At 33.6% G+C, this 22,919-nt stretch overlaps 1 protein-coding gene across 7 annotated transcripts in view; it reads left to right on the plus strand.

The window, feature by feature from the left end:
- The window catches only part of CLOCK (clock circadian regulator), a 134,711-nt gene that overhangs the window by 67,290 nt on the left and 44,502 nt on the right, over positions 1-22,919 (plus strand). For 4 of the 7 annotated variants that reach the window (XM_004460594.5, XM_004460595.5, XM_058298419.2 and 1 more), the window contains exons 4-8: positions 6,779-6,868; positions 9,204-9,263; positions 10,512-10,660; positions 14,293-14,384; positions 18,986-19,075. In XM_004460594.5, the coding sequence (XP_004460651.1) occupies positions 6,822-6,868; positions 9,204-9,263; positions 10,512-10,660; positions 14,293-14,384; positions 18,986-19,075 (438 nt within the window). In that variant the 5' untranslated portion in view covers positions 6,779-6,821. Of the gene's footprint in view, positions 1-6,778; positions 6,869-9,203; positions 9,264-10,511; positions 10,661-14,292; positions 14,385-18,985; positions 19,076-22,919 lie in introns of those variants that run through there. The other 3 variants (XM_071216512.1, XM_071216513.1, XM_071216515.1) reach the window with 2 other exon arrangements.

Here is a 22,919-nt window from a genome sequence, read left to right on the forward strand (position 1 = left end):
TAGAGAGAGGGAAAACAAATGAATAGACTGAGATATTTGTGGTTACTACTCCGCAGAGAATTAAAATGGATAAAATGATAGAGACTGGTCACTGCTTTCATTAGGTAGTCAAGGAAGGCCTCGTTGAAGAAGGGGCATTTTAGTTGAACTAAGAATGACAAGAAAGTGCCAGCCGTTTGAAGATCTGTGAGAAGAGCTTTACAGGCAGTGAGGACAATCATGTTGAACTTTTGAGGAACTGTAAGGGCAAATGTGGCTGAAACAGGGTAAGTGATGGAGAGAGTATATGGAGGTCAGGTTGGAAAGGAAAACTGGGAGAGGAACATATTTACAGAAGAAAATCAAGAGTTCTGTTTTGGTTATATGATATTTTAGGCACTTCACAGATATTTGTGGAACTGTCACCAAAGCAGTTGGACTTTGTCTCTGAAGTTGAGAATCTGATCCAGGGGTATGGATTTAGGAGTTATTGCCTTGTAGAGGTATTTAAAGTCATATGTCTAGATGAAATTACCTAGGGAATGTACATCGATTGAGGAGAGAAGGAAGTCAAGGACTCGGGCTTGGGATGCACCAATATTAATAAGAGAAGGAGCAGCCAGTGAGATGGGTGGCAACGCAGGGAAGTACTGTGTCACAGGAGCCAAGAAAAGACAATATTTAAAGAATTCAGAAGTGATCAGCTGTATCAAATAGAGAATAGAATAATGCAGTCATTAGATTTGGCAACACGAATGTCACTCATAACTTAGAGTGAGCAATCTCAGTGGAGTGGTAGGAAAGAAATCCTTAGTAAGAGTGATGAAAAGAGAATGGAGGACTTCTCCTTAAGGTGGCAAAAAGAATACAGTTAAATTCCATTTTCTCTTGAAACCCCAATAAAGCTAAAGTAAAAGGAGTTTTGTAAAAGACAATTCCAAAGGACAAAGGGAGTGGGAGAGGAAACACAGGAACAAAATTTTGGAACCAGAAAAGCAGAAGGAAGTGTAGTAATTAATTTGCAGATCCCAGACTCCTAAGTCAACTGTGGGAAACCTGAGAAACAAACTTCTTTGAGCTGTAGAACCTCTAAAATGTTCAGGAATTGAAAGCACTCTTTACTTCTGGAATCGGAGTGAGAGTGAGATGAAAAACAGAAATAGGAGTGAGGGTGGGACTAAAGTAGTGAGGATGGGACTGAAAACAATGATTTATTACAAGCCTGTTTAAAATGTGGCAGTATTCCATAGATCCTTTTCCTAATTTTGGAATCCAGGCAACTGCCCCTTCCTAAATCCAGCAGAAGACTGGAGATTTTATTATCAAGAGAGGGTAAAATAGAGGAGCATCAAACATAGTTGAAAATGAGAGTACCATACTGAAATCAAGATCAAGAACCCAGGATATGAAATGTTTATACTCTTCAGGCAAGAGTTTAGAAGATTCTTCTCTGGGATTATAACCGGCCTAAGAAAAAGACCTGAAGATACTGACTTTAGGATTTCCCCTAAGAAATATTCCAACCTGATATCCCTGCAATAAATTCCACAGCCAATAACTTATCACATAGAGCTTCCACTGCTCTTTTTAGTACCCCACCTCTAATTATAAGCATGTGGCTAGAGATCACTAGATATATGAGAAAAGCTTCTGATTTGAGAAGCAAAAGCCAAACCAAAAAGAAAATACCAAGTTAGGGAAAATGGAGACTTATGTAGGTAGATAAAAATTTAAACAAACTAACCCAAAACTACCATAATAATTTTAGAGAGACAAGAACGTGCTACATTCATGAAACATGAAAGGGAAACAGTAAGAAATGAAATAAGAAATGTAGAACTCAATAGACAGGTTGAAAAATAAAATTGGTATGTTGAACTAATTATAAACCAATTGTTGTAAAACAGAGACAGATAGAAAACAGGAGAGAAAAAATAAAGAAAATTAGAGCAACTGTACAGTATTTCCAATTTCAAATATTAGGAATTCCAAAAAGATAAAGAATCGTCAAAGAAATGATTCAAGAATATTCTCCAGGATTAAAAGATGTACATTTCCAGGTAGAAAGAGCCTGTTGAGTGAATGAAAATAAATCCACAGCAGGACATAATGCTTAATTAAATTTCAAGCACAGGAGAGTTGCCAGAAGAAATACTAGGTCACACAAAAGATCAAGGATCAGAAAGACTTTGGATTTAACACCACTCTGAAGCTAATAGATAATGGGGCAATGCCTGTAAAATTCTGAGGGAAACATGATTTCCAACCTGTTATTTAGTATCTTGCTAAATCACTGATTAAGGCTAGACTAACGTCTCTTTTGTACTTGTAAAGTCTCAGAAATTAACTACTATATTGCCTTTCTTGGGAAGTTATTGGAGGAGGTACTCAACAAAAATAAAGAATTAATAAAGATGAAGTCATGAGATCTAAGAAATGGATTCCAACTCAGCTAGAGGCTCAAGGAATCTCAGGGTCGTGACTAATAGTGATCCCAGTATGACAGCTTTGTTTACCAGGTATAGAGAGTATCCAGTTCCAATAGGAACAGGTCAGAAGAAATAGCTGTGAGAAAATGAAATTGTTAGAATGTACAAAGTGTTTGAAAATATTGCGAGTAGATTTAGACAGAAGAATTTGGGGCTGAGTTGGTGATCACTATATAGGTAAATAATAAAGCAATTATTAACTAGGGCAGACTGTTCAGAAACGGAAAGTAACTGTGGTTACTATATGACTTATAACTGTGAACTGCATTTATAGAGTCATAATGTTAACTTTGTATATAACTACCTGACCAAAATTGGGAGTTTGGGGAAGTGTACATGTATATGAGGTTAGGGTCAGGGAATGAAGAAGAGCTAAATTCTTATCTTCCTTAGTGGAATTCAATAAATGATGCCTAAACGGCAAGACTCTTGACAATAAAAGGGAACATTCTTAATAATTACAGTGGAACAACTGGTGTAAGCTGGGACTGTCCAGGCACCCTATGTCTGAAAGAATCAAGAAGTATATTAGAAAGATATTAGAGATAGGGAGATAAATGTCAAAAGAAATAAAGAGATGAAAGTGGTTATATGTGGAGAGTGGGAAATAATGGCAGGGGAGTGTTAGAGGACTTCTGATTTTTTAATAAGGCTTGCAAAACTATTTGGATTCTTTAAACTTTGTACATGGATACATTGGTAAAATGAAACATTAAATTTTAGCTTTTTTGTTTTGCTTTGTTTTGTTTTTTTAAGGTAAGAGATATTAAGACACGTTTCTATGTTCATCACAGTGATCCAGTTTAGAGGGAGAAATTGGTAGTATAAGAATGGACATCCTTGAGAGGGTGACAGCAAATGGGATTCAGAGCACAACTAGTATCATTAGATACTGAACAGTTTATTTTTAATGCAGGATTTGTGTTTTTTGTATAAGTATTCTTTTCCAAAGATGGACTGCCAGGCACTGGGATTTTCTATTAATTTTATGTCATGTTGAATGATTAATTAAAAGCTAATCTGCTTCTGTCTTTGGCAAAGTTTGAATTGTTTATAAAGTTTCTTAGTTACTAATATCTTCCCATTTGATAGATATTTGATAGATAGTTTTTAAAATGGTCTGTATAAAAGACTCATGCCATCATTGCCCTCTGTTCTCATAACCTAGTAATGTGCTTACTCAGCTGGGAAGTTCTATCACTGAATGACTTTGAGCTCAAGTTGCTCTTTGATTGCTAGCCCTAACTTGATCCTTTATGCTTTGTGAACTTTGGATTCTAGTAACAGTAACTGATCCTTTCAAAGACGTTATTACACACCACACAGATCTATTAATGCCAAGTTTTAAAAAAAAAAACAAAACTTGTAATAAAATTTTTTATGTTTTATATTAGTAGATTGTATATGTAGAGACATTGCATGGCATCTAAAACTGAATCCTTCCTTAGAATCCATTGCACAGGCAGGTATGACTCTGGCCTGGTCTTTTTATATTGAAAGCATGGGTCCTAGGGTAGTCCTCAAACAAGACCTTTTGGCTGCTTCTCCATTATCATTTTTTTTTGGTAAAGTTAATTTGACCCCATGAGAAGGAGTTCAGGGGACTTTTCTTCCACGTTGCTCATAGGTACTCAGTTGGGCCTCTCTACTTCCTTTACTTTTCCCTTAAATATAGCATGTCTATCACTTGGCAGGAAAAGCAGAGGAAAATTCTTAAGCTAAACTGTTAACAGATATAGTCTTAACGTTTCTCAGTTAGTGGGACAACAAATACTTTTGGGAAGAATATTGTTAGCTACAGTAACAAAATAGCCTAATAAAGCATCAGTCTGTATTTCATAAATCATTTTGGATTCATTCATCTTATAGTCAGCAAGCCCTTCCTATGGTCTAAGTGCTTGTTCTGGGAGTTCTTTTTTGGGGAGGTGGGGCTGGGGTTGTTCCTTAGCTATTAAATAGTTTGTCCTATTTCTGCCTTTTGATAATTAAACAAGCATTTAATTGAGTGCCATATAAGGTTTGGAGCTAGCCTTTTAACAGTTTAAACTGAAACTGTTCTTTTTTAATTCACCCACATTGGCTTTGTTGTTACCTTGGCACTGTTCTTTTTGTTCTGGTGATAGAACAAATCTCTGTTATTACCATGATAATAAGTATATCTCTTGGACCATAGAATTTTACTTAGGTGACCTTTAAAGTTTTTTAACTCTAAAATCATATAATTTTGTGTTCTGTCTGCTGAAGCTGCCCCTTTTAAGAACTCCTAGCCCTTCAGAACTCCACTTGTGCAGCCATAACCACATAGGCATTGCAACATTATCAAGGGTTATTCTCTCTTCCTGTCAGGAAGGTATATTTGAAAACAGGGATATAATTTTTTTAGAATCTCATGTTCTTAGAATATCTTTAGTCATCTCTGGTTTAGAGTTACATATTAGTTTAGGTTATTTTCTAGAGTTTAGATAAAAAAGATAAAGTAGAATTTCTTATGCCTCAAAATTCATTATGTTTAATCAATATTTAATTCAATATTCAATATTTAATTCATGATTATGGGGAATAAATATCTTGTATAGACAAAACCCTGCCTTATGCTTTTAGAAAGACTGTCTAGAATATAGAGAAACTTTAGGCCTGATTGTTTTTTTGTTTGGTTTTATTTTGTGATTCAGTTTTATAGCATTGTTTTAATTCGTCATTTGGGTATGAGACTCTTTACAATAACACTCTCTTCTCTGTGCTTGCCTTCACTTCTATCACTCGTATTCTTTATTTTTTAATTCTTTTAAATTCTTTCTCTAGTAATTAAAACTTTAAATTAAAGCATGCCTAGAATTTTCTCTAAGGAAAACACTAATGTTTCTCAAATACGGTGCTGTCTCTTTTTATGAAGACCTGTGCCTTTGCTATTCCTGTGACTTAGAAGCCTTTCAGTGATCATCTCTTCTTGTCCTCTAATCTCTTGCTTCTTAGATGTCAATAGTCATTCAGATTACATGGAGATCTTGTTAAAATACATATTCTAATTCGGTAGATATGGGGTGATGCTCAGGATTCCTCCTTTTAACAAGCTCTCAGATGCTGCTCCTGTTGGTTTCTGGTCCATATTTTCATAGCAGACTATCTGACTGACTTGTCATCAAGAATTATTTCCTGACTCCCCTCTTGGTTTATTTCTCATGAGTGTACTTAATTGTTCCTTTCTTAGTGATGCCATTACACTATATATACCTTTCTTATATCTCTTATAATTATTTAGACATCTGTCTTCCTACTCAATTGCAGATTTCTGCCTACAGTGAGGGACAATGTCATTTCATCCTTGTATCCCCAAAGCCAACCATGTTTAGCAGGAAATAGGCTTTCAATAATTTCTTATTGATTGGATGATACATGCTGATTAGATGCTGTTATTGCAGCCTATTTATAGTTAGATAGTCTTACTCTCAGTCCTCATTATTTGTAGATTCTGTTTTTGTGAATTTGTTTACTTGCTAAAATTTATTTTAGCTACAAAATCAGTAGTTGTGGTGCTTTCATGGTCATTTGCAGACATGTTGCAGAGCAGCAAAAAATTTGAATCAACTCACAGGTACATTCCCGGCTAAGGCTGAACACGGTAACTCTCTGCCTTACTGTTTTCAGCTCGCCTTACACAGTATATTTAGTGTTACATTTTTCACATTTTTGTGTTTTTTTGTTGGTGATTTTACTGTGTAAAATGGACCCTATGTGCTCAGGTGCTCTCTGGTGTTCCTAAGCACAAAAAAATGAGATGTGTTAAACTTTGCAAGTTCAAACAGGAGTTATAGTGCTATTGGTTGTGAGTTCAATCTTAATAAATCAACCATATAAAGTAAGGTCTCTTTAAATAGAAACACACATAAAGCAAGATTATGTATTGATCAGTTGATGAAAATGTTAAGACCAGAGGCTGGCAGGAACCTAATCCTGTATTTCTCCTAGGGGCAGTGGTTCAGGATCTGCTAATGTAGTGTTTGTGATGAATAATGAGAATTGACTATATATACTGAATATTGAGTGATTTTTTTTTCATTTGATTATTTTATAATAGGAAGTGAATTATGAACCTGAATTTTTTTTCCCGTAGTCCTTTTGAGAAGGAAAAAAACCTCAAATGTCCCCAGCCAAAGGTATTTCCTTGAAAATAGTATTCAGCCTCTAGTACAAATGAAACAAAAACATTTTGAAGTCTCTGTGATGACATACAGTATTTCTCAAGAAAACTTTGTTGGTAGAAATAAGTTTTTTAGAAAACTAATGGCCATTTATTTTTCTTTTCACCCAAGGAGAAGTACAAATGTCTACCACAAGACGAAAACGTAATATGTTATGTTGTTTACCGTAAGCTGTAGTAAAATGAGCTCGATTGTTGACAGGTATGTTTTTAGAGACTCTTTTATTTTGAATTATATAAAGATACTTTAAAATTCACTATGAGAGTAATGGTCTACATCAGCCTGATATAAAGAAGTTTTATGCTTAAACATAATTACTACTAGGTGCAATCTATATGTTGAACATAGTGTAAGAGTAAGGTACACCAGTGTTATTTAGAGCCAAAGTCAGCAGTGTATGGCTCGTGTTCTAAACAGGTCTTGAGCTGTGATTTTGTGTTATTTGGTCAGGGCTGCTCTGAAACCAATTGTAACAATTGCAAGTATTTCCTTGGCACCTTATGGAGTCTTCTGTCTCCTTTATCTCTTATCGGGTTTCTCCTTATCTCTTGGTGCCATAACTCCATCCCTTGAAGCATCTTAGCATTTGTGACTGATAAGAATTGCCTTTGGTTAAGATTTCACTAGTTGAAATCTTAATATTGGGCTAAAGGTAAGCCTCCATATTTCTCTGAATCTAAAATTTTGTTGTTGTTTTTTACATTTTAACATCTCTGAAATTGGGATACATATTACAATTGGCTTATCATAGTTTAATTGGTAGCATTTTTTTTCTTAGTGGCACTTAAAATAATTGCTAGTCTTATAGTCAATGATATCTTAGATTTGATGAAATACAGTAACAATTTTTTAAGCATTACTCTCTAGCAGGTAATGTATAGAATGCTTTTTAAAACATTATTTCATATAATTTTACAATAATCCCATGAGGTTTTACAGAAAGGAAACATATAGATCAGGAAGATTGTTTAAGGTTATACAACTAGTAAGTGATGAGCCAGAATTTTGATTTGTGTTCGTCTGTCTGCATCTGAAGTTACTGTGCTTTTACTGTACTGTGCTGTGTGGTTCTTCCATAGGGAATTTTTAAAGAGTTTTTTGGCTAGAGTTGTATACAGAAATGAATCTTGACATCTGGGGGTAGCCTTCCTTCCCTGTGAACTAAATAGTGAAGATAAATACTCTACCAGAACCTTAAGGACAAGGAGTTTCCTCAGAGAGGCCTGCCTGTACTACTGCCAATAGCTTTGGGTTATGCCATAGTTGTAGATGGAATTTATGATTAGTCTTCTCCTGTAAAAGGCTATTTCATCATTGCCCTTGAGGGCTTAAATAGGAATTTGGGTTTATGCTTCTGAGTGGTTGCCACCCACTGTAGACAAGGTGACATCTAGGAATAACATTTGAGTATTCAGATTCAGACAATAAGCAATAGGTTCCTGATTTTCTGTGTCATGAATGTTTTAAACCCTCTCCTCAGAAAAATTCATATACGCACAGAAGTTTTTAGAAGTCAGGGCATACATGGAATCCCAGAAGTCCATATATGGACCTCCAGTTAAAAAACCCCTACGAAACAGTATTTGCGGTTGATTTTAATAATGAGTCCAGCAGACACTTTTAAAGGCCACAGAAGTATGGTAAAGGAGTGAATAGTGAATTCATGTAGAAGTTCATAAATTGCCTGAAACCATTTAATATTGCTCCTTAAGTAGGGGTTAGTCACCAGTGCACTTGATTTCATTCGTTAAAGGACTCTTTCCCTAGATCTCCCCATGGCAAGCTCTTTCTTGTCACTTACATTTCAGCTCAAAGGTCCCCACCTCCACCAAGGCCTTCCCTGACCACTCAGTCTAAAGTAACCACCTAGTAACTAAAACACCACTCCTTTTTAAAAAATAAAACTTATCCAACATTTTCTTGTTTCTTTCCACTAGAAGATAAGCTGCAGGAGAGCAGGGACCTATATGTCTTGTTCACTGCTCTGTAACCACATCTAGAACAGAGCCTGGCACATGGGTGCTAATAAACATTTATCAAATTAATCAATAAATGAATGAAAATTATAAATATAAGTTAATATGTTAGCTATTGTCATGTTTACAAGTAATTTGTGATTTTATAATGTGTATGTCTCAGAAAACATTTTTAATTATGCTATTATAATTAATAAAAATAATTTCAAGTGAATAATTTTATATAATGGCAATATTCTGATTTTCTGTAGGTTATCATTGATTTCTAAAAATTTGAAACAAGATAATTAACCTCTGGTTAAATTTAATTCTTATGTTGCATACATGGTAGAGCTAAGTAAATAACTTTTAAATCTACATATGCAATAAACATTAACAAATATAACTAAAACATGGCTAAACTTTGATTTTCTAAGTCTAAATTGGTTATGGGTTTCAATTTATGCAAACCATTAACTTTACAAAAAGCTAGGATGTAACTGAATTGATTGACATCATTTTAGTGTTCCTGTTGCATAGTGAGTCTGCTCTTATTTTCTCTATTCACTTTTCTCTTTTAGAGATGACGTTAGTATTTTTGATGGCTTGGTGGAAGAAGATGACAAGGACAAAGCAAAAAGGTAGTTCTCTTTGAGATGTAAAATAGTTAATAATTGAATAATAATGTAATAGAAAATAACTAGTAAATTACAAAGTTTCCAAAAGCTAACTACCTTAAGAATTTAAATATATTAGCCAGGTGGGAAAAACTTAGAATATCAATATTAAATTAAATAAAATTTTCCTCTGACCTTTTAGAAAACTACTCTGCTTTACTTAAACAAAAACAGAATTAGAAAATCTGACTTTACAAAGCAGATAATTAGAGGTATAACAGAATGATTATTTGATTTATAAAGAATTGCCTTTATTTAATTTTTAAGAGCTCCCAGTACAACTAGGTGTTTGTTTACTGATTACTGCTTCACATATGTATAAGAAGAGAAGAGAGAGTGGGAGGATTGCTGAGAATCTTAAAGTCAAAGAATTACAAATCAGGGCTATATTGAAATCAGTCAAAAGCGAGCTAAAAATTACCTTTCATTAACTCAGTTAGCAAATATAGTTCAGTTAATTGTAGTTCAAGATACTTGTATGTGACTTTTCCAAAAGATCCCTGTTTTATAAAATGAAACCTACCTATTTGTCTACCTGTAATTTATATATTCTGCTTCCATAGAATAGTAGTAATTATTCATTTAGCATGTGTATTTTGAGTGCTTACTGTTTGTTAGGTATTGCTCTTCAGTGCTTAGATGAAAAATTTGAGCTCTATTTTCAAGGAGCTCACAGCTAATGAAGAGACAAGTATGCAAACAAATGGTTACAGTCTTTTTGAGGCTGGGATATGGGAGTATAATGAATTGAATGAAGAAGACAGGGTGGGTAAGCCTGGCAGAGAGAGTTTGTTTTTAGATTTCTATTTATGATCTAAAAGTTATATTGGATGGATAATTTTATCCTAACATGTTATATGTATATGCACAAAAAGTATCTCAGTAATTTTGTAAGGAAAACACAATTCTTGGTAAATATCCAAGTAAATAAAACCTGAGATTCGAACGCAGTTTTGCTTACTTTCACTTTAATCAAAACATGTGTCCAATTGCTTATGTAAAAATTTCTTTAGTGATGATGAATTACTACCCAAATTAACAAACTATATATTGTTGATAACCTAGAAAATAAATATTTATTAGCATCTATATTGCCAGAAGTACGTGCTGTGTAGTCATCTCCAACTTGAACATTGCATTAAACTATTTGTGTAATTAAAGAGATTAAATGGTTTGTTTTAAAACTGCTTATTTAATTTTTCATTTCATCAGAGTGTCTAGAAACAAATCTGAAAAGAAGCGTAGAGATCAATTTAATGTTCTTATTAAAGAACTGGGATCCATGCTTCCTGGTAATGCTAGAAAGATGGACAAATCCACTGTTCTACAGAAGAGCATTGATTTTTTACGAAAACATAAAGGTAAATTTTCACCTTTGTATAATGGATGCCGTTTTTAATAACATTCTCTCCCTTAAAGTATAATGAGTTAAAATCTCAGCCATGATGCTTTTTAAGAGAGAGAAGTCTGTTGCCTTTTTAAAAATTCCCTAATGTGTTCCTTCTTGCATTCAACAAGGATTTATTCAGTGCCTACTATATCCTAGATCCTTCTGATGCAACTTATCAGTCTTGGTCTTCTGGGTCTTTCTTTTACAGGTCCTCAAATTCAACACATTTAAGACTGTATTCCTTTCCATATTTACAAGCCAACTCTTTCTCCCAGCTTTCCTTTTTCCATTTTTATACCAGCATCCTTTCAGTCATGCAGGCCTCCAACCTGAAAAGACTTTTGAATGTTTTTCATCTTTATTTGCATATCTGATCAGTTGTTGACTTCTGTTGATTCTTTTGTAAATGTGTCAAAATTGCTTTTCATTTCTTAAAATTAATTTTATTTTAAAATTTCTGAAATTTACATTCACTCTGTACCTATCAAGGAACAATCTCCTCATCTCCCACCCCTTCCCCCCAGCAACCTCTAATCTACTTTCTGCCTCTGAAATTACTATTTCTAGATATTTCATACAAGTAAAATCATACAGTATTTATGTGCCTTGTTTTACTTCACTCAGTGTAGTGTTTTCAAGGTTCATCTATTTTGCAGCCTGTTTCAGAACTTTGCTCCTTCTTACTGCTCAATAATATTCCATGTTTGTATGTACCACATTTTGTTTATCTGTTCATCTGTTGATGTAACATTGGATTGTTTCCACCTTTGAACTGTTGTGAATAATGTGCTGTGAACATCAATGTATATGTGTTTGTTTGAATCCCTGCTTTCAGTTTCTTTGGGTATATAGCTAGGTGTAGAACTGATAGATCACATGTTAATCCTCTGTTTAACTTTTTGAGGAACTGCCATTCTGCTTTCCACACGATTACACCATTTTACATTCACTCTCCTAATTTTTACTGCTACCACTATCATCACATTTCACCTTCACAAATACAATAGCATTCTCATTAACATCAGTGCTCCATTTTAGGTTGTACACTCCTTGAAATCAGTCTCTCTTATGCATTGTAGGAGTTCAGTAAATAAATTGTTTAATGAATTGCAGTGAAATAAAATGCATGCCTTTTCCTCTGACAGTAGAGGATTACTTTTAGCATTAAGATTTTTTGTTTTTGTTTTTCAAAATTAATATCTACTTTTCACAAAAATAAAATTCACCTCAAATTTAAAAGTAATTCTTACATACTTATTACTCTAAAATAGGCCTGTGTTTGACTAAATGGTGGGATTTACTTGTGCATTTAAATTCTGTTTTTTGAGAGTATATAATTAATGTGACTCTCAAAAGCATAATGGCATTCCAAAGAACTGGTAGCTTTACATCTTAGTTACTGTATATTCTAGTACAGCTATTTCTAACATGCAAATTTGGGGTACCAATTTAATATGCTATATTTATATATCTGGTAAAAAAATAACAACACAACTCAGCCCATACTTTTACAGTATATTTTATAGAGTATAATCTAGGATATAATGCTTTTATAATTTTTATTCTGCCTAGTTGTAATATGTCTGCATTTAAGAATGGAAAAATATTTGTTACCTAAGTACTTTTGATTTCATCAATTATGAATAGTTTTCTTCCAGCTAAATCCATTAAAAGTATATTACAAAATGAAATAGTATTAACTGTCATAAAATGTTTGCTCCAAACCAGGGATCTCCAAATTCTTGACCATCTCCCTACCACTAAGAAGAACATAAACAGAAGACACTAAGCAAAATTACTCTGCAAATATTACTCTAAAATTTTTGCCCAAAATCTTTTTGATTCATTAAAATAGACCACCTCCCCCCATCCCAGAAAGTAAAGAATATCTACAACTGCAAGCAAAGCAGTTCCTTCCATCTGCCCTAGAAGATCTAAGCTCCCCCCCAATCTGAAGCAGAGCAGGCATTACCATCCCCAAATCCTCAGGACTGAAGAATGAACAAACATAAGGGGGGCTATGCAACCATGGACCAAAATAGATTTATTATTGTTGTAGTAAGGGAAGAACTTATAACACTAATATAAAGATAGTAGTCACCAGAGGTTCAGAGGGGTAGGGGTGGAAAGAATAGGTGGAACAATAGGGCATTTTATGGCACTGGAATTGCTCTGCATGATATTGCAATAATGGGTACAGGCCATTATACATTTTGTCAAAACCTACAAAATTGTATGGTACCAAGTAGAAACCATAACATGAACTATAGACCATGGTTAGTAGCAGTGCTTCAGTATGTGTTCATCAATTGTAACAAAAGCACCACACTCTTGTAAGTTGTTATTAATAGGGGGAAATGGGGGCGGGGGGGAGATGGGGTATATGGAAATCCCCTATATTTTCATTGTAACTTTTTTGTAATCTAAAATTTTAAAAATAGAAAAAAAAAAAAAGGGAATAGATTAAGAAGCTGGTATTAATAATGACCTTTCCTGATTATCCCTTGAGAACCAAATTAATTTTATTCAATAACTATAGAGAAAAAATAAATCTCCACCATGCAATAAAAAATAGAGCACCTAAGACTGGGAGGAATTTTTTGCTTGGCAAGCAGGCAAGCTTAGGTCTGCCTTCTTAAAAGTAGGTTGATCTCAGCCATGGCTCCTTTCTTCTAGGCTCACACTGTACTCTCTGCCTTCTACATAGTACCAACTGACTATCAAGGAAAGGAAGGAAAGAAAAAAAACAGAATTTCTTCCTAATGCTTAGAGCAAACTTCTTTATGTCTGCTTATTCTGAGTTAATGGCAGTAAAAGATGACTTTTAGGGAAGCAGATGTGGCTCAAACAATTGGGCTCTCGCCTACCACAGGGGAGGTCCCTGGTTCAGTTCCCATTGCCTCCTCAAGAAGACAGTGAGCTGGCACAACAGGCAGGCACAGCAAGCTGACACCACAAGATAACACAAGAGACACTAGAAAAACATAATGACAGACACAACAAAGTAGGGAACGGAGGTTCCTGGTGCCTCCTGAAGAAGATGAGCAAGACAGCGAGCTGACACGACGGGCAGACATGGCAAGCTGATGCAACAAGATAACGCAATTAGAGACCCAAGAAGAAAAACATAATGAGAGACAAAACAAAGCAGGGTACAGAGGTGGCTCAAGTGATTCGGCACCTCCCACAGGTTCGGTTCCCAGTGCCTCCTAAAGAAAGAAGACTAACAGACATAACAAGTACGAACAACGAGGGGGTAGGAAGAAATAAATAGATAAAATAAATTAAAAAAAAAAAAAGATGACTTTTATTGTTTACTCATTGTGTCAAGTAGGAAGAAATCTCAGCCCTATCTCATCAACAGAGGCCATCAGGGCTCCCCAGAGAAAGGCAGAGACCAAGAATCAAATCCAAGAAACCATTATTTCAAGTATTTTATCATACCAAAACCTGGACCTCCTGATACCTAGACCAATAAAAGTTATTGCCTATGTTTCTCTCTTTTATTCAGAGTGGAAAGAGAGACAGCAACTTGTAGGACTTTATTATTTCCTCCCAGTGGTTAGAATTTGCCACTAATGTTTTACATAATTTTGTTTTCAGAAATCACTGCACAGTCAGATGCTAGTGAAATTCGACAGGACTGGAAACCTACATTCCTCAGTAATGAAGAGTTTACACAATTAATGTTAGAGGTATGTTCAGATTTAATTTTTGAAAAGTTTTATTTTACTCAAAAAAAATCATAAGGGTGACAACTGTTCTATGGTTTTAGTAATATTTAATATTGAAAAGCTTTATTTCAATGTAAATCTAGTAAATAATACATTTAATTAAAGTTAAACAGTGTAAGTTTTGTAAGCAAATAATCCTGTGTGGTAAAGCAATGCCAAATTTTCACATTTCAAGTATTAGCTCAGTTTTTAGAGCCATATTAAAAATAGAAAATCTTTAGCTACCGGATTTTCAACCTGAGGCTGTACGAACAACATTTAAACAAAAAATAAGTATTACTCATTACATTTTAGTTATTATAAAATGTGTACTACTGGACTGTAGAATATTTTTTAACAATAAATTAAGACCCACATTTAGAAATGAAACAAAATAATGAAATATTTTGAAAATATAAAGTGAAATATACATTGAAAAGCAACTCAATTCAATCAGAAACTTCTAAATGAAATGAGCAAATGTTTTAACAGAATTCTTTTTGAATTCTGTCAAAAAAGCATTTTTGCTTCTAATTGCAGAACTTATAATCTCTCATTTAGCCTATTATAAAAATATTTGAGCCACTCATACCTATTAACTTTATTTTTCTACTTTCCCCTGTAGAATAATATTTGATATCATCTGTGCAGGCAAAGTACACAGAGTTTAATATCAAATTTCTCTGAAAACCTATATTAAATAGGAAACAGTTGGTGTACTCTGAAGGTATTAGTTAAAAACAAGAAAAATAGACATATAAGAGAAAGTAGACATGAAGAGTACAGGAAAGCAATTGAGGTGGGGATGTAGAAGTTATTAAATAATTTAGTAAGTTCTTAAATGGTTGGTTTAGGTCTATTATTTTAGACCTTAACCATTTGTCTGTGTCATGTATGTTTATGTAGTGGCCATGTCTCAAGTCTTTTTATATAATGGCTTATGTCTGAAGCAAGATAGAATATTTTGTAAATTAATGAATTGAGTTTCTTTTTATGCTTTAGATGGAATAGTTAATTGCTGGATTAATTATGTCTTTGTGTATTAAAGTAGAAATGTTGCCATATGAAAATTTTATTAAAGAGTGAATATGTTGTAAAAATTTAAACCTGTACATACATCTGAAAAATAACAACTGATTCTTTTCACAAAGTAGGCACTATTATTATCCCTATCCTTATAAACGAGGAAATTGAGAAGCAAGAAAATTATGAAACTTGCCCAAAGAAAACAGTTAATAAGTTTTCTTTGCAGACAGGCTGACCTCTGAGCTCACACTTTTAGCCACTGTGTGCACACATTGCCTCTCATGATACTTTTCTTTTCAGTGACATTTGGTCATGGCACAGAACTTTTAGCAAAATAACTGGCTGTTTAAATTAGTGTAAACTTCTATTATAAACCAAACAGTGGTTCCCAATTGTGTTAATTATTTTTTCCTCTAAAAAATAGTTTGACATCGTCTAAAATGATCTCTTTAGATGTAAGTAATGTATTATTTATGAAAGGGTGCAGAGAAGCTAATGTCTACAATAGACAAAAGAAATAACTCATTTAATTAATTTCTATTTTACTGTAATTATATTCTCAGTACAAACTGTGTAATTAAACCTTCTTTGTTAATCATAAAGTATGTATTTATCCTGCCCTACTGGTATTAAAATTTCTTATGAATTAAAAAATAGGTACAATATCTACTCTGATTTATTTACACCCTTAATGAAGGTAAATTTTTCATTAATAAGCTCAACATAAATACATTTTCTTAAATTTTTCTTTGCAATGGGTAATTTTTTATTAATAGCCAACATGTGTGGTGCATGCATACATATGTATCAAAGGAAAATAAAGAATCTAAAGACTAGAACACTTTTTTATAACATACTGCAGAGAAAACTTTTTAAAATGTATTATAGTTTTTGAAAATATAAATTAATTCTTTCATGATTATCTGCACAGCTTTTAGGATCACATTCCTGAAAAATGTTGAATTTATTTATTTATTTCTTAATGTCAAATGTATTTTTGGCAAAGAAATCAGGGCAATTTAGCCTGAGCAGAACTCTATGCAAAATCATCTGTGTGATGTCATCTGTTAGGATATAATTCTTTCCTCTTGGCTGCTGGCTATAATCTCCAAAAGAAAGGCTAGTGCCCTGTCAGTTTCATCTTGGCTTTAGATCCACAATGAGGTACTGTCCTTTTCCCTGATATCATACAATATGGAGAAGGGAATGCTTCATGGTCTTCAGTGTTGGGATGAGGCTGTCCTCTGTCTTACCCTTCCTTCCTCCTGAAGACTTGCCTCAAGGCCCCTTCAGTTTCCTGTACCCACATATCTCCTTGGGATACTACATCCCTCCATCCCTCCACTCAGTAGAAGTCTGGGCCCTGAGTTCTTTCTTGTGTTGTTCAAGCCTTTGGCAAGATGCTGGTAGAGGTGTCTTCTCTGCTTAATCTTTGCCTCCTTTGAAAGAGGAAAAGGCAGAGTCTGATTTCAGTTCATTCTCTTTACATAAGTGAGCTGCATCCCCATTCCTTTCAAATATCCTAAGAGCAAATACAGTAAATATTAATTTGCCTTCAGTGATGACACAATCTAGCTTTACATGAGAAAAGCATATTCTTATTACATCGTTTTGACCCTATTCCTTGTGAAATTATAATACTGGCATTATTGTACTAAGGAGGCTTTTATAATTTCATGAGTTTACTTAACCAACAAGATCTCCACTCCTCTCTAAGCATTAGCAAAGAATGAGTCTGTCTGAGTCATCCTAGAATGTAGGCATCTACCCAACTAACTTTTATCTGATATACAAATCTCACCTCAGATAGAATAAGATTTTTCCATTCATTCAATATATTACTTCAACAATTACTTAAAATTAGAGAGAGATTGCTCTAAACTCCTGGGTCCATAAATTATGAACTACAAGTATTTTTTATTTCCTGTGTACCAGACATATGCTAGGTGCTATAGATGTAGTGATGAATGATTGACATGGTTCCTCATAGAGTTTGCTCTCCTTCATAATTGAGAGAGGTCCATAATAGAATAAGAAATTAAAATTTAATTTGATATTAATAACTATTTTGATAGGAGAAGAAGAATCCCTCTTAAGAATATCTTTGATGCTGTATGTCTTCACCTTCTTTACTGGATCTTCCTTTACCTCAACCTGCAATTATACTTCAGCCACTTACCTAAAAAAAAAAAAAGCCTCACTTGATACTTGTCCTACTTAAAATTACTGTCCTTTCTCCCTTTTTTCACCTCTAACTTTCATGAGAGTTTTATGCCTTCTGATCATCCACTCATTCCTAAATTCATTGTAGTCTGAATCTCCTCTCTATTGAGATGACATTTTTAAAAGTCACCAAAATTCATTTCTTAAGTTCTTGGCCCTTGCTATATTTGATTTCATTTTTCTTTGAACCATTCCTCTTCCTCCCTACTTACCCTGTCATTGTCTATTCCATTGACTTCCTTGACAACATTGTATTTTATCATCTCTGGGATTTTCTCTGGCATTTTCCCTTCTAGTCTTCATATGTAGATCCCAACCTGCCCCCCAAGAATTTTGTCTTTGGCATGCTTTTCTCGTTTGCACCCCTTCTTCAGCTGTCACTTCTCTATCTAGGATTCTCACATCAAAATACTCTGTAATATGTTAAGTGCAGGAGTGGTTTATTGTTAAGTCTTTTATCCCCAGCTCCTACTTCTCTCCTGAACTTTAACTTCACATTCCTCAATGCACATCTAAGTTCTTTTTACCCTCTATTCCTGCTACTAAGGAGGATAGGAATGAAACTCCCAACTATTCTGAAGACCATTGACGTTTTCCTAACTCAGTTTTCTTTTCCCTCTTAATCCATTTTTTAAAAAACAATGCTTCCATACTACACTTCTTAGAGCACAACCTCCCTGCTCTAAAACCTTCTCTTGGCTTCCCATTGTGTACAGAACAAAGTTCTTTTGTCTTAACCTGGTATTCAAAGCCTTTCATAATTTCACCCCAGCCTAGTGTTTAAGCTTAATTTCCCAGCACACCTATCAGTTTACCCCCCATATATCTCCCTATACTTCAATAATATACCTCTCCGTTAACATATTCAAAAAAATAATAATGCAGGGCTTCTTAACAAGTGGTCTGTGAGCTTGAATTGAAATTTTAAAAAAAACATTATTTGTGTGGGGACAAGTTGGTGCAGGTGTGATGTATTTATTAAGTAATACACAGTACAGTGTAGACTTAGTCAGGGGTCCATGGTTTTCACCTGACTGGTAAAGGGGTCTGTGAAACACAAAAAGGTTAAGAACCCCTATAATAATGTGTTCTCCTGGGTGCCTGACATATTATTGAAGACAATAGCTGTTAGCATCTTCAAGTACATTATGTATGTGTGTGAATGTGTCTATCTGTGTGTACAGGTAATAAGAGAAGAAAGACTAGCATTTTGACAATACTCCGGATATTTAGAAATAAATTGCATTAAGTACTTACCATTTATCTTAAATTTTTATTTCTAATGTGAAATACGTTTTTCTTTTCATTTGACTGACCGTTATGTTTAATTTCAGGCTCTTGATGGTTTTTTTTTAGCAATCATGACAGATGGAAGTATAATATATGTGTCTGAGAGTGTAACTTCATTACTTGAACACTTACCAGTAAGTTTAAAAATCCTTTGATCTCTTTTTTATTTAATGCCTATTTTGAACTTTTTAAAGTACTAGGAGGTGGACTTCTAGAACAGTGTTGAACAGTGGTTAAAAAGTAGGGATGAAAGCTCTGAGTCTGTCTCCGTTTTAGCATGGTTGTGTTTTCTCAGCTCAGTCATGAACCTTATAGTTACCTTTAATATTTGGTTACCACTTTATCTAGTCTTTGTTCTTCTTGCCTTCTTTATTCTAATGATAAGTATTTAGTGTTTTCTTTTTAATGAGTCTGATAAAGATGTTTTTAAATCACTGAGAATGTCTGAGCTAACTTTGTACTTTGATATTTGGTGTAACTAGTAACAGTCATAAATATTTTTCTCAAAAGAATGACTTAGAAAAACACACTAAAATGGTACAGACAAAATATTTTATTATATGCCTTGAATGAATAATGTATAAGGGCCATATTCAATTTATTAACAATATAACCTAAAAGAGAATTATAAAAAAAGCATGTTGTATACTTTTTATTAGGATGGTGAATACCTGAATTGTGTGCTTTGTTTCTATTCAATATATGTTTATTGAGTATCTACACTGTGCCAGACATTGTGCTAGGTGCTCTGCAGCACTCAGCAGTCTTTATGAATTTGGAGTTTTTATTTAATATGGCATGTTCTTATTTCTTAAGAAGAAACTTGTGGTACAAATATTCTAAAGTTGTTTATAAATTATATTTAAAATGCCCATCTCTTCAAAATATATAACCATAATGCAAAGTAAACTGCTCTGTGAAGATCTGTTTCAAAAGATATTGAAAAGCCATATTTCTTTCAGGTTACTCTGCTACTTCATACTTTATAAAGAGAGTGCACTCTACCCTTAAAAGGCCAGGTTCTATAAGGGTAATTTCTTACTAAAAACCAAGCAGTAATTAATTTCTTTGGGTCACAGAGAAAATGATTTGGTTTCACTGCTTTTCTGGGGATATAAATCAGGATTTACCTTGTACAGACTTAAAAGTTATCGTATTTTATTTTTGAATAATTATGTAATGTTAACCTTGCATTTTCTCAGCATGTATTTTCTTCCTTTTGAATAATGCATTCCAATAAGCATTCAAGATGTATTTGTTAAATGAGAAATAGATGAATGAATAATAACTTTACTTTGTTTTCCAGTAAGCCCAAATGGTAGGTAATGAGCCTAACATTTTAAAAATACTTTCAGTAAAGACTGAAATTATAGTAACAATTATGTTAAGTGAAGGAAACCAGACACAGAGTACTACATACTGTATGATTCCTTTTATATAAAATGTACATATATATCAATTTATAAAGGTGAATTAGATTAGAGGTTATATAGGCTGAGGAAGGACTGCTAAGGGGTTTTTCTTTTTGGAGTAATGAATTTGTTTTAAACTTTTTCATGGTGGTGAATGCACAACATTGTGATTATATTAAAGCCATTGAGTTGGATAGATTGAATGTTATATAAATATCTCAATAACATTGCTTAATAAATAAATAATAATAGTGCAAGAATAGCCAGAAATAACAGCTTTGTACTGCAGGGGAAGATAGATTGAGAGGTGAAGAATTTACTTATCTAGTTTTTGTTCTTTATTATTATTTTTATGGAAATAATGAAAATGCTCTAATAATGATTGAAGTGATAAGTGCACAACTATGTAATTATACCAAATATCATTGATTGGATTTGGATAAATTGTATACTTTTTATTACTATGTATCAAAATTGATTTGTTCAAAAAAATTTTTTTTAAAGAATGAAATTATAGTAACATGTAAGTAATCTGACATGGGCAGAGAATAGACAGACCAATTCTTTGAAACTTTAGGGCATCACTTTGCTTAGAAATATTAATAACATTTATTATATATATAAAATGTTTATTATAACATCATATGTGTGTAATAGTTACATTATGCATGTTATAAATACTCATTGCATATTTATTATATTTAAATGCAGAACATCCACTCTTTTCAAGTATACACAGAAATTTCATAAAACAAGTCTCAAATTTAAAATGATTCAAATCATGTGAAGTATGCTTTCAGCCCACAGTGTAACTAAGTTAGAAATCTATAACAAAAAGATGGTAGGAAAATACCAAAGAATTTAGAAACCAAATAATACAATTCTGAATAACTCATGGGTTAAAGGAGAAATTAAAAAGTGTGTTAGGGAAGCAGACATTGCTAAACTGATAAAGTGTCTGTCTACCATATGGAGAGTCCAGGGTTCGATCCCAAGGGCCTCCTGACCCGTGTGGTAAGCTGGCCCACATGAAGTGCTTCCATGCACAAGGAGTGCCGTGCCACGCAAGGGTGTCCCCTGCGTAGGGGTGCCCCATGCTCAAGGAGTGCACCCCGCAACGAGAGCCGCCCCATGTGAAAAAAACATAGCCTGCCCAGGGGTGGCACCACACACATGGAGAGCTGACGCAGCAAGATGACACAACAAAAAAGAGGTGCAATTTCCTACTGCTGCTGAATAAAGCAAGCAGACACAGAAGAACACACAGCGAATGGACACTAAGAACAGACAATGGAGGGGGGGGAAATAAAATCTTAAAAAAAAAAAAGGAAGTATGTTAAACTGAATGAAAATGGAAGCACAACATATCAATATTTGTGGGAAGCAGCTAAAGCAATACCTGTACTAGAAAAGAAGAAATATCTCAAATAAATGACCTTGGCTTCTACTTTAAGAAACGAGAAAAATAATAATTTAAATAAAAAGATAAGAGGAAGGAAATAATAAAGATTAGAGTAGAAATCAATGAAATAGAAAATAGAAAAACAGTAAAGAAGATGAGTGAAACCAAAAATTCTTTAAGAAGGCCAATAAAATATTGATAAACTTCTAACCATACTGATATGGAATAAAAGAAGATACAAATTATCAGTATCAGGAATGAGAGAGTGATATCACTAGAGTCTACAGCTAAAGGAGAATAAGGGAATATTATAAACTTCATGCCAAAAAATACAGCAACTAACATAAAAAGAATGAGTGCCTGTAAAGACACAAACTGCTAAAGCTCACGCAAAAATCAAGTAGATAACTTGAATAGTCCTATATCTATTAAAGAAATTTAATTTGTAGTTAGAAAACCTTCCCAGATCACTTCACTGGTAAATTCAGTGAATATTTAAGGAAGAAATAATATCAGTCTACCTAAGCTGTTCCAGAAGATTGATAGGTAATTCTTTCCAGTTCATTCTAGGAAGCTAGCATTGCCATGATACCAAAACCACACAAAATGTTATAAGGAAACTGCAGATCAGCATCCATTGTATACATAGGTACAAAAATTCTTAACACAATTTTAGGAAATTGAATCATTCAATATATAAAAATGATAATACAGCATGACCAAGTAGGGCTTATCTCAGGAAAGCAAGGTTGGTTTTACATTAGAAAAGCCTATCAGTATAATCTAACATATTAATAATAAAAAAGACAAATCATAAGATTATCTTAATTAAATGCAGAAAAAGCATTTAACAAAATCCAACACCCATTCCTGATGAAAACTCAGCAAATAACATTTCTAGGGACCTCTCTAAAAACCTACAGATAATATCATGCTTGAGAGAGAAAGACTGAATGTTTTCTTCCTTAAGATAAGTAATAAGGCAAGAATTTGCTCTCAACACTTCTTGTAAACATTTAAATAGCAGAAGTAAGGCAAAAAAATAAAATAAAAAGGAAGGAAAAGCCATACCGTTTTTGAAGGATTACCTAAAACTATCCTTATTCAGAGATGATGTAATCATATATATAAAATCCTATGCAGTCTATAAAAAGGTGGCTAGAA

This window comes from Dasypus novemcinctus, chromosome 1, assembly GCF_030445035.2.
Source record: "Dasypus novemcinctus isolate mDasNov1 chromosome 1, mDasNov1.1.hap2, whole genome shotgun sequence".
In the NCBI taxonomy this organism is placed as follows: domain Eukaryota; kingdom Metazoa; phylum Chordata; class Mammalia; order Cingulata; family Dasypodidae; genus Dasypus; species Dasypus novemcinctus.